The sequence below is a fragment of the Trachypithecus francoisi genome, unplaced genomic scaffold, assembly GCF_009764315.1.
Source record: "Trachypithecus francoisi isolate TF-2019V2 unplaced genomic scaffold, Tfra_2.0 Lachesis_group9, whole genome shotgun sequence".
Taxonomy (NCBI): domain Eukaryota; kingdom Metazoa; phylum Chordata; class Mammalia; order Primates; family Cercopithecidae; genus Trachypithecus; species Trachypithecus francoisi.
The window spans coordinates 53,996,775-54,009,683 of record NW_022681474.1 but is presented as its reverse complement, the minus strand read 5'-3'; the positions used below and the strand labels follow the sequence as shown (position 1 = coordinate 54,009,683).

Genomic DNA, 12,909 nt, shown 5'->3' with positions numbered 1-12,909 from the left:
CCTTCTCTCATTGAGTAGCAAAAGGCAATGCATGAGACACAGGAGGAAGCTGACGTTGGAATTGTAGGTGGCAAAGACAACATCCCAGTGCTCCTGCAGAAAGCCCAGGATGCTGAGAAGGCTAAGGCATTCGGAGAGGGACTGCTGGGGCTTGGATAGGCAATAAAGAATGACTTTATTTAAACTGCTGTATAAAGTGCTGAGGACAGTGTCCCTTTGAGAAGAGGCAGTCTCAATGACCTGCGTCATTAAAAAAAAAACACACATACACATACTTGTGAGTGCTTTGCAATTTTAGTTACAGATCCAGTTTACTACAAAAATAATATAATCAAAAAGTGACATGGCTTATTGCCCAAAGTAATTTATAGATTCAATGCTATTCCCATTCAGCTACCATTGATATGCTTCACAGAATTAGAAGAAACGATTTTAAAATTCATATGGAGCCAAAAAAGAGCTCATATAGCCAAGACAATCCAAAGTAAAAAGAACAAAGCTGGAGGCATCATGCTACCTGACTTCAAAGTATACTACAAGGCTGCAGTAACCAAACAGTGTACTGTTTTTGTACAGAACTGGTACAAAAACAGATACATAGACCAATAGAACAGAATGGACCAATAGAACAGAACAGAAATAAGACTGCATGTCTACAACCATCTGATCTTTGACAAACCTGACAAAAACAAGCAATGGGGAAAGAATTCCCTATTTAATAAATGGTGCTGGGAGAACTGGTTAGACATATGCAGAAAATTGAAACTGGACCCCTTCCTTATACCTTATATGAAAATTAACTCAAGATGGATTAAAGACTTAAATGTAAAACCCAAAACTATAAAACTTCTAGAAGAAAATCTAGGCAACACCATTCAGGACATAGGCACGGGCAAAGATTTCATGACGAAGAAGTCAAAAGCAGTTGCAACAAAAGCAAAAATTCACAATGAGATCTAGCTAAACTAAAGAGCTTCTGCACAATAAAATAAACTATCATCAGAGCAAACCAGGCAACCTATAGAGTGGGAGAAAATTTTTGCAATCTATCCATCTGTCAAAGGTCTAAAATCCAGAATCTACAAGGAAATTAACAATTTTATAAGAAAAAAACAAACAACCCCATTAATAAATGGGCAAAGGACATGAACAGACACTTCTCCAAAGACGACATTCTTGTGGCCAAAAAATATATGAAAAAAAATGCAACATCACTCATCATTAGAGAAATGCAAATCAAAACCACAATGAGATACTATCTCATGCCAGTCAGAATGGTGATTATTAAAAGTCAAGAAACAACAGATAGGGTGAAGTTGCAGAGCAATAGGAACACTTTTAGGCTGTTGGGAGTGTAAATTTGTTCAACCATCATGGAAGGCAGTGTGGTGACTCCTTAAAGATCTAGAACTAGAAACACCATTTGACCCAGCAATTCCATTACTGGGTATATATCCAAGGGAATATAAATTATCATGTTACAAAGATACATGCACATGTATGTTCCTTGCAGCACTATTCACAATAGCAACGACATGGAATCAACCCAAATGTCCATCAATGATAGACTGGATAAAGAAAATATGGTACATACATACCATGGGATACTATGAGCCATAAAAACAAATGAGCTCATGTCCTTAGAAGGGACACGGATGGAGATGGAAGCCATTATCCTCAGCAAACTAACGCAAGAACAAAAAACTAAATACCACATGTTCTTACTTGTAAGTGTGAGCTGAACAATGAGAAAACATGGACACAGGGAGAGGAACAACACACACTGGGGCCTGTCAGTGGGTGGAGTGGGGAGAGGGAGAGCATTAGGAAAAATAGCTAATTCATGCTGGGCGTAATACCTAGGTGATGGGTTGATAGGTGCAGCAAACCACCATGGCACACATTTACCTATGTAACAAACCTGCACATTCTGCAATGTACCCTGGAACTTGAAATAAAAATAAAAGTGACATGGCTGGGTATGATGGCTCACATCTGTACTGCTAACACTTTAGGAGGCCAAGATAAGAAGATCTCTTGAGGACAGGTGTTCAAGACCAGCCTGGGCAGCAACATAGTAAGACCCTATCTTTCCAAAAAGTTAAAAAAAAAAAATTTATCCAGGCAAGGTAGTACATGTCTATAGTCCTAGCTACTCAGGAGGCTGAGATGGGAGGATTGCTTGAGCCCAGGATTTCGAGGCCCAGGATTTTGAGAACTAGGATCATGCCACTGCACTCCAACCTGATTGACAGGGCAGGACCTTGTCTCTTAAAAAAAAAATTGACATGACCTGAAATTCAAATAGGACTAGTTTCCTCTACTTTCAGGTGTTTATTTAGGGAAATGATCAATTAAGGCTATGCAGAATTTGGGTGAAAAGTTGTGTTAAAAAAGGTTGAAAGTTTGTTGTAGTCATATTACAGAAAATAGATTTGGTGACCCAAGATTTTTGAAACATTAGTAACAAGATTGACATTCAATGTATGAGAACATGCTATTAATAGTATCTAATTTAAAAAATAGTCATGTGTCATTATTAATAGTTACCATAGAATTCTTACAGTATTCCAGGTATTATCCTAAGCATTTTGCATAGATTTGCACATACTGCCTGTTTGTCATAAAAACACCATAGACACTAAGTTACCCCACTGTAGGGATAAGAGGCTAAGGGTCAGAGAGGCTGGGTGGTTCAGCAAGGATCAAACATACACTGGACACTTTAGCCATGCTCTTAACCACCATATCATCTACTGGAGATGGAGTCCAGAAGATTTTAATTCAAAAGAAACTTAGAGGGAGAAGCAGAAGACCCTGATTTGTAGCCTTAGCATGGACTGGTCTATACATCTCCAAACATTTGTTTGGCTTCCATGAAAAGAATCCATAATACAAAAAGTATGCACAAAGTTTTTCAGTCCGATAGAAAATGAATTTGTTATAGGCTACTCCCTTAGAATTTCACAGGTAATGCAATGTTTCTACTCATGAAATGAAGGTCTGCGTAAACCTGTTGGGGTTTGGGATTCATTTCTTTATCATGGTCCTCTCCTGCTCCTTAGATGGGTCTCGAACTGAGGTTAAGAGGGGCAGACATCACAGACAGCCAGCAGGAGAGGAGGCCGGTGGATATGTGGGGAGCTGAGCCCTCGGGCCCGGTCCCCCTGCAGGCACCATGGCCCCCACTGGCACCTATGTTTGGAATATTAGCTGGGAGTCCATGCTTTAGCCATAGGGAGCTCAGCAACTTCTTTCCATTTATAATACAACTTGCCAGGAATCTGATTTTAACCCTCACAGAGCTGACAAGGGCAGGGCTATTTCTCCTCTCTTGGAGTTGTTCCTTAAGAAGTCTTTGAATTCAAGTCTTTCCAGGTTTACCTGGACCTGCTTATCAGACAAGTGAAGATGACTCTAGAAACTGTGCAGAGGCCTAGTCCTGGGGTCTGTGGGTGACTCTGCAGTCAGAAGGGTGCTGGGAGCCAATTTCACTCTCTATGAGATACGAAGAGGAAGGAGAGTAGTCCTCCTAGTTCTGCTGCAGAGAACATACCCAGGACTGCTGGCAGGAGCTGCTGGAGGTAGATCCCAGCTTGATAAGAGAAAGTTCTTTCCAAGAATCACAGACATCCCCCTAGGTGGGACAACCTGAACTTTAGTGGGTTCCCCATCACAGGGAGGGTTTGAGCAAAGGTTGTATGGAGGCTTGTCAGGAAGTCTCCAGCTTGTAATGGGGCTGAGATCTAAAAAAAATGGTCTCTTTCAATGCTAGAATTTTGAGATTGTACAATTTTCTCTGTGTGTATATGCGTGCACATACACACACCTACATTCAATAGTGGCCCTACAGGCATGCATTTGTACAGGCAGGTATGTAGTTATACCTGTTTATCTGGGGGAAAAAAAGGGCACAGGCAAGAATAAGAAGACAAGGTTAAAATAGATGCCTGTCTCCACTGCAGGAAGGCACAAATACAATGGACAGAGTGAGTACTAAGGAAGAAAATAAAACAGGTCTTGCAGAGACAAAGGCCTTTGTGACCCTTCCTTAGTTGAGGAGGAATAACAACAATTAAGGTCAAACCAACAATCCCAGTACAAACTCAAAGGGAAGCAACAGGTTTTAGGAGTTTACAGAGCTCAGGTGCAAGTGCAGGGCGCTGAGGCTTCCAATCCCTGGGACTGGGCTCAGATGGCCTGAGGTGAGAACCCTGTGGGATTTGCAGTAGTCTCCAGGTATTACCTGGGCCTAAAGGGCCTCCTGCTTCCTCCCACCTGGCTCAGATTCTACTCCAGGGAGGGAGGGCAGATCCAGTGGGACCAACTGGACAACAGCGAGGGACACATCATTCAGATCCACATGGACACCCGGTCAGTGAACAGCTCTTACCACCATGATGTGCTCCAGGATGAAGAGGAGGATATGCCTGGGGTCTGCTGAGAACATCCCACTGTACAGCTTCTCCACCAGCTTCTGGGTGAAGCAGGAGATGTTGGCAAGTGAAGGGGCAGCAGCAGTTTCTGCACTTGGCTGAGGTTCTTTGCCGTCTGTGGAGTGAGGGGACAGGTGGAGGTGAGAGTCTAAATGGACTTCTCTCCATGACAGTCTCCAAGCCCCTTGTGGTGACCAACTGCATCTTATTCACCTCTGTTTACCCCATGGCTCCAAAGATGGAGTCTTGTACTGAGGAGGTGCCCAACACACACACATTTAATCAAAGTGAACAGATCTTGAGTAATCTGGTCAGTGACATAAACCAAGTGGTGAGAAAGCAAGCAAGGGGAAGCATTTCTTCCTGTGGCTTTTTGGAGGAGGACGGGGAAGAATGTGCTGCCTGAGACAAATAAGCAGGCATCATGATGACCAGGGGCCCTGCTGCTACACTGGGCAGAGGATAAAGCCGTACTGTCAATATCCGTCTATGCTCACCAACACAGCAGGCACTGTGCTCAGCCATGTGTGTGATGATCTTAGCTAACCCCTAGCACAACCCTGTGAGTTCACCACAACTGTCGTCCTCACTCACAGATCCAGACACCTGACTAGAGTCGCATGACTGTCCAGTGGCAGAGCCAAGTCCAGAACTGGGGTTGCCAAAACCACAATTCACCACCCTACTACTCTCCTGCATTCCAGTCTCTCCATGAGAAAGATCATGAAGTCAGGGCTTCTGAGTGGGAGGCAAGGAGAAGTCTAGGGGAGAACTCATGTTCCTAGGGATTCCTGTGGCTTGGGAACCACAGAAAAGGCTTTTGTTTAGGCTTGTTGAAAAGGTACAGCTGTCCTGGAACCAAGTATTTTGAATGAAACTTCAATTTTAAGCTCTGAAGGGGCATGGCAGCATCTTCATCCAGGTTCATTGTTTAAGAAACATCAGCTGTGCTCCTATCCTGTACCCAGGCAGAATGCTGAGCACAGAAGGTCGAATTCCGGTATCTTGGCTTCCATTATGGGAAGAGGCTGCATTTCTACTGAGGGTATAGGAGAGCCAATTTTTGCTCAGAGGACAAGAGGGCTTTCTGTCTGTAAGTGGCACAGCATGACAAGGGTGTCATGGAAAGTAGCAAGTACCCTCCACTGGGCCCCAAGGCAGGAGCCAGGGAGTTATTGTTAAAGCTGCCTGGAGGGACTGACGCCAGGTGGAGGCAGCATCCCACAGCTAGGGTCAGCTCCCGGCCAGCATGCCGGTTTCCCCTCCGCTGTCAGCAGCCTCATGTCATGAATGGGGGCGACCAGTTGCCCCACTCACCTCTGAGCATCGCTGTGTCACCTCTACTTGTCATGTGGAATATTTCCATAGCAGAAAGCAGGACCTTGGACTGGAAGTCTCGCTTCTGTTGGCTAGTGGCGTGGTCTGGAGAAGCCTGGAAGCACAGCCCGGGACTGAGACAATAACCACAGCGCCATCGTGTCCACCCAGTGCCCACCGCCTCCCTAGCCTGGCTGGGGCATTTAGGCCACATCTGCCACCAGTGTGGGCTGCTTACAATTGCCCCTTCTCTGGGAGACCACCCTCTGTGACCAGGCTGCCTCGTCCAGGAAGCAACGCCCATTTCCCAGGGAAAGAGGCAAGTCAGGGGAGCCCATAGCCCACGGCCACCTGTCATGTGCTGCAGGTGGGGCCAGCCCTGGGAGGCAGAGAGCAACCCAGAACCCCCGTTGGGCCAGGCTCCAGCTGGGACCACCTCTGGGCTAGCTTCACCTCCTGCCCCTCTGTCTCTCTCCCCGCTTCTCCTGAGAACACCCCCTCCAACCCACTGGCCAATAACTCACACAAAACTCCCACCTCTGGCTCTGCTTCTAGGGACCCTGCACTCACTCCTCTATCACCTGTTGCTCTTTTGGGGCCCATGGTTCACAGATTCCCCTTCACTCGCTGTGGCCCCCAGGCCCTCTGTCTCCCTGGGTGCATCCTGCCCTTGCAGTGCCTGTATCCCAGCAGCCTCCACAGCACAGAGCCCAACGTCACCTTTTCCAACCCACCTCCAAGAGCACCTCCAGGGGCAGCCACTGCTTGGGGCTGGAGGCTCCAAGCAGAAGCTCCCTCAAGAGGAGCTGCGTGAACTCCCTTAGCTGCCTCCGGGTGGGATGTGTCTCTGTGGGAGCCTGGAAACCCTCCACTGTGCTGTCGCCTTCAGCTGCAGCCTCAGGACTGCTGGTGTTCCGGGTGGACTCAGTCCCAGCCCCCTCAAAGACAAGAGAACCCCAACATGAGTGGCCTGCCCTGCCTCAAGCTCTTTCCCACCAACCTGTGCCATGTGCACGGCAGGATTATTGTCATGCCCAGTGACATGTATGGAAATTGAGGCTCTGCAAAGGAAAGTGATTTGCCCAGGGACCAGCTGCTCATAAGGTGGCCTGCTGTAGTTTGAGAACATGAGATGCCAAGTGTTGTGCAAACAAGCTAAACCATAGAGTCAGAGAGGCCTGCAGAGTTCATGATGAACTCCGGAATGTGCCAGGAGCAAGCTGCTTCACATCTCCAAGCCACAGCTCCCCATAGGTTAAATAGAGACAATAAAAACCATCTGACACCGGATCTGGGAGAATGGCATGAGAGAACAATGAACGTGGCAAAGCCCAGCCCCTGGTAGACAGAGAGAGTCAGTGCCCATCTTGTGATGGGGAGCTCACCTCTACTTCCTGCCCAGTCTCTGCTGATGCCCACAGACAGGCTCCCCAGGCAAGAACAGTGGAGAAGTGGGACTACAAAGAGTTCTTTCCTCTAATTCCTGAAGTGCTTTGGCATCCACTCTTTTGTTTTATATTTATAAAATGTTGTTGGGAGATCAATGAGACAGGGGTCATTACCCCAGATACGTCCAGGAGGACACAAAGATGCTGGAGGCCGAATGACGTGCCCAAGGACACGCGACCAGGGACTCCTGACTCCCAGCCTGTGAACTTCTCCTGCGCATTCATCTGTTAGCACCTCCCTTTGCTCATTCATAAAATTAATGCGGCCATTCTTAATTAAGCCATAAAATGAATTTAATGGCACCTAGGGAGGTAGTGACTGCATTAATTAGCTCCGTGTGGCCTTGATTGGAAAGATGCCATATAAATTCACAGCAAATCCAAGCCTTTGGCCACCAGCCTTCTGCATTAAGAGGGTCTGGTATGTTTTCTATACAACAAAAGCCTTGGCAGAGCTGACTTGGAGCTGCAAAAGGCAAAGATGGCTGGGAGGTGCACCTTGGAATTAGAGCCAGAAGCCCCAAGGCAAAAGCCTGACCTCACCTGCGGTCAGCTGGGGATGTGACTCTGGGCCAGACCCTCCCCTGGGCAGGAACTGCTGACCATGGGGAGCAGGAGCCCTGGGTCAGAGTGTGCACCTGGGCTGCTGGTGGGGGCACTCGGCTGGAACCCCAACTCAGCAGATGGCGAGCCTGACCCTTGGGCATGGGGGCTGAGCTGGGTATCTGCGTAGAGAATGTTAGGCCTCTGGACCCCTGCAGAAAACCTGCCCAGGGAAGTGTCAAGGGGCAGCCTGTAGGCTCGCCCTTGCTCCCTCCCTGGCCAGGCTGCCTGCACCTCTGGCTGCAGGTCCTATCCCGCCTCTCCCCTACAACCAGCGCTGCATTCCTTCACTACTGTTTGCTTTGTTTTTTATCTTACTTTTTAGTAAGTTACTTGATATGAACTCATAAAACTATTTCAAATTTATGTTATCTTTTTATGAAACTTCTGGTCTTTATATTTAGTCTTTTTATTAAAACCAATTACTTTTAAAGTTTATTTGGCCATTTAATTTTATTTTAAACTTACTGTAATGAAAAGGATAAGGCTTTAGGGTAAAGAGTGAGATTTAAACCCTGGCTCTGTCACTTGTTAATCGCATGAAGTTCAGTACATTTCACTCTTGCAATCAATCTGGGAGATGGGTTTTGTGACCCTCAGTAAGCCTGGAGGAAACTGGTGAGCACCGCTTTGCCTCTCTGAATCTCAGCTTCCCCTCTCAGACACCACCTTCATCAGGTGGCAGTTCAGGTTCTCTAAAGCACCGGTTTCAGGAGATGGAGGCTGTCGCCATGGGTATGCTTCTGGAAAAGGTTAGCTAGGAGAGCATGTTGCTCATTCATTTGGGCATTTAGCAAATGTTTATGGAGCAACCACTCCAGGAACGGCATTGCACTTGGCATGGATTATAAACCCCACTATGTAGCATTGTTCACCTTTCAAATATGCTCCTTTAGCTACAGTTGGCAACTTGCAGGAAGACACAGTCAGCTTGCTTGCTTTCACTGGGTCTCCACTTCCTAATCCACCAGAGTGGAGGTGGTTGTGTGAATTTCTGCCCTTCCTTCTTCCATACCTGACCTTCTTCTTTAGTCTTCACCTGCTTCTCGCCTCTCAGCTCCTAGGAGCTCTTAGCTTACCTGAGTCCCACATGGCCCTGACCCAGCCAACCCTTGACCTGCTGGGCCTAGCTGGAGGCCTCAAACTCACACGTCTTCCCATAGCCCCTTCTCTAACCACCAGAGCATAAGACTCAAGACTTCATCCTTAAATCAGGCTCTGCCCTCCCCTTGACTTGCCTGGCTCTAAGTTGGGCCTCTGCAAACCCACTGCCTAGAAGGGCACACAAGTCATGGCCCAGGGGACTGCAAGTGGGACGAGGGTCCCAAGAGCAAAAGTTCTTGCAGGATGCCCTCCCAGGACCGCCCTCCCCCATATGGTGCACAGTAGCAGGCTTCCTGGAATGGGAGTCACTGTCTCCCCTTGTCAGTGCCTGTGTATGCCACACAGAATGGACTTTATCTGCCATTAGACTTCTCGTTACTGAGATTCTTAACAGCTCAAATAAAGTATTGAATCTCAGAGCTGAAAATGACCTTGAGGTGTATCTCACTCAAAAAAGGAAGATTACCCAAGCTGCTTATTCAACGTTCCCCTCAAGTTGCCTTAAAATGTATTTTAATTTTAGGGGGGTAGGGAGGGATTTTGCCCTTTGCCCTTGAAGGATGATGATGCTTACACCTGCTCTCTCTGGGTAGGGCCAGCAACATGTCCTACCTTTTGGACTCCCAGGGGGAAGGTGGCTATGGCCAAGGTCTGGAGGAACTCCGGGGCTCGCCACGCCGGGTCCTGGGGGTAGGTGCGGTGCACGAGGCTGAGGAACTGCAGCACACTGGTTGGGAACGTCTGTGCCCAGGCGCCATCCTCAGAACCTGCCAGGGGCTGAGGCACACTTGGTGAGAGGTGGTGCAGGGCAGTATGATGGGGGCTGCCTCCCTAACCAGAGGAGCTGAGGTCTAGGGAGAAGACTCCTTCCTGAGACTTTCAACAAGATACATTAAGACTTCAGATCAGCACTAGACACTAACGTCAATTGAGGAAGGGTTTAATATGTGCAGGTGTTGTAAGGGCTTCATACATATGCCTCTTCTCACCCCGCAACAACCCTCTGAAGTAGGTTCTATGTTTACCTCTAGCCTATTTCTCTTATCTTTTAAGTTCCTGCGTTTTATTTTTGATACTTGTCTACTGTATTGGATAGATGATGCTTTCCTGACACAGATCTTGATTGTATCAAATTCACTAAGTAACTTTGTTATTGTTGTATATACATACATGTTAGATCCTAGAAGGCTGAGTCTTGTTTTTCACCAAGTCTAAAATTCACATCTTTAATATAGAAATTTAACCTTTTTATGTTTGCTGTTAAGATGTACATGTTTGGTCTTATATCTTTACTTCTCTCAGCATATTACATATTTTCTTTGTTTTAAATGCTTGCATGTGATTCCTTTTGTTTGCTTTATTTTGAATAACATTACTTGATTAAATAGGTAACAGATTCCTTATGCTTCATACAGAAAATATACATCTTTTCAGACACTCCTAAATTAATTGCTCATTAGGCCTACAATAAAATCATGAATAAACTTCTCAAAGATGAAAAATATACAGATCACATGATCTCAGCAGGGCAAAAACATAACTAGAAATAGAGAACAAAAGTTTACAACCCAAAAATCTCCACCACATGGACATTAACAAATGTGAATCAAAGAGCTCTTTAAAATTGCAATCACAGAAATTCCAGAACATAACAAAAATGAAGATGCCAAAATCAAAATCTTAGAAATTGACAGAAATAAAATCAGGAGACTGATAAATGTACCCAAGAGCTGGTTATTTATTTAAGTCCACAAGCCTTCAACTCCTAAGTCACAAGAGAGGCCGAGAAGGAGAGAGCAGGACACAAACTGAGAATACGAAGGGAGAAAGAATCACAGAGAAAATGACACAAGTTAAAGGAGACCATTTGTGCAAATTAAATGAATGGGAAATTATTTTAAAATATCAATTAACTAAACTAGGTCAAGAAGACATTTAAAAGCCTAAACAAGCCAATAATAATGGGACAAATTTAGGTCCAGGCAATTTCATAGGAACAATTAAAATAATACAAAAATCATGGATTTAACATCTTGCTGAATACAAAGAAAGAAGTCTTCTTCATATAATATTAGCATAATACTGATGTCAAAACCTGAAAAATATATAACAAAAAGTAAACTGCAGGCTAATATCATTTATAAGGATGCATGAAATCATAAAGAAAATACAAACAGAGGCTGGGCATGGTGGTTCACGCCTGTAATCCCAGCATTTTGGGAGGCTGAGGTGGGTGGATCACGAGGTTAGGAGTTCGAGACCAGCCTGACCAACAGGGTGAAACCTCATCTCTACTAAAAACACAAAAATTAGCCAGGCATGGTGGTGGTGCGCGCCTGTAATCCCAGCTACTCAGGAGGCTGACTCAGGAGAATCGTTTGAACCCAGGAGGCAGAGGTTGCAGTGAGCCAAGATAGTGCCACTGCACTCCAGTCAGAGCGACAGAGCGAGACTCCGTCAAAAAAAAGGAAAGAAAGAAAATATAAACAGAATAAAGACAGAGTGACTAAATGAGGTCTTCGCAAGAATGCAAAGAAATCTTTTGATGTAATTCATCATAGGAAACTGGCTACAAGAAAAAAAGTATAGGATGATCGAACTGTATACTAAAAGAGTATCTAATAATAGCAATAAAAACACTTCTGAGCCTGGCCAAAATGATGAAATCCCGTCTCTACAAAAATACAAAAATTAGCTGGGCATGGCGGTGCACGCCTGTGGTGTCAGCTACTTGGGTGGCTGAAGTGGGAGGATCATTCGAGCCTGAGAAGCGGAGGCTACAGTGAGCTGGAATCACACCACTGCACTCCAGCCTAGGCAACAGAGCAACACCCTGTCTCAAAAAAGAAAAAAAAACTTGTTTCAAAAAGGGCAAAAAGTGGGATCTCTACTTTCTCAGCATAATCCCACACACCCAGAAAAACTGGCAAAAGATATAATCAGGCAATTGACAGCAAAATAGAGAGAGAGGAAAATAAATAAAGATAACTAATAAACATATGAAAAATGGTTTCAACCTCACTAATAATAAATGCAAAAGAACTCAACTATGAAGCTATCATCAGTTTGGCCATGATGTTGAGGCTGTGAGGATGGGGCTGAGCCCTTCTGTACAAGATGAGTTAGATATTCACTGGTGGGATGTGTGTGCATAATGACTAATTCAATCTTTCTGAGAAGCACATCCAAAAGAAAATGCATGAAGGCACATTTTGACCTGCTATACCACATCCCAGAATACACACTAAGGAGGTCATCAAGATAGAAAGAAAGATATTTGTTTAAGCAAGTTCATTACAGACAACACTCTGTAAAACAACATAAATTTCTATTACAAATACAAATGATCTCCATGTTTTTTAAATGTTATTTGCATGAGAAGAGATCCACAAATACTGAGGAAAAAAGGCAAAAGGGTTGCATATGGTCCCATCCTCTGTGAGGATATGGTTGAATCTTGGAGAAGCGTCTGGAAAGATTCCACCACATTCACAGTGCTCATTTTTGGGTGGATGTATGTCAGGTGGGTGTTGTTTACTTTCTGTTTTTCCCTTTTGTTTAAATGTTAAAGGTAATCATGTATCATTTTACAAAAGCAGTAAGTTTCCCCATACAATTCAGCCTCCAATTGCCTTTGGTGTCTACAGGATGAGGTCAGAATTTTTCAGCCTCTTCTGGAAACCCTTCCTGACCTGGCTCACCATTAATTATTCCTGTTCACAAGTCACATGGCCTCTACCCCATGTCTACAATAACTCTTCTGCTCACCACCCACCTCTACTGGACCTTGAAGGCTCAAATTAAAGGCTTCTCACTCCAGAAGCCTCTCCATGCCCTGCCTGCAGCTGGCGGCCATCTGCCTTCTCTAAGTCAGGTACCTTCCCCAGGTCACTCATGAGCAAGGAGATGGACTCATTGAGAGGAGAGGCCCTCCTCCTCCTAAGAAATGGTCCCTTTGACTGAAAGCAATAAATCTCCCAGTGAAGACACCCAATGCTTAA

The 12,909-nt window shown here is 45.3% G+C and overlaps 1 protein-coding gene across 3 annotated transcripts in view; it reads right to left on the bottom strand.

The window, feature by feature from the left end:
• The window catches only part of WDFY4 (WDFY family member 4), a 302,160-nt gene that overhangs the window by 153,219 nt on the left and 136,032 nt on the right, over window positions 1-12,909 (bottom strand). For all 3 annotated transcript variants that reach the window (XM_033209238.1, XM_033209235.1, XM_033209236.1), the window contains exons 32-36: window positions 9,521-9,685; window positions 6,488-6,691; window positions 5,754-5,868; window positions 4,394-4,551; window positions 2-240 (exon numbers count right to left, since the gene is read on the bottom strand). In XM_033209238.1, coding sequence (XP_033065129.1) covers window positions 2-240; window positions 4,394-4,551; window positions 5,754-5,868; window positions 6,488-6,691; window positions 9,521-9,685 — 881 coding nt within the window. The remainder of the gene's footprint in view (window position 1; window positions 241-4,393; window positions 4,552-5,753; window positions 5,869-6,487; window positions 6,692-9,520; window positions 9,686-12,909) is intronic.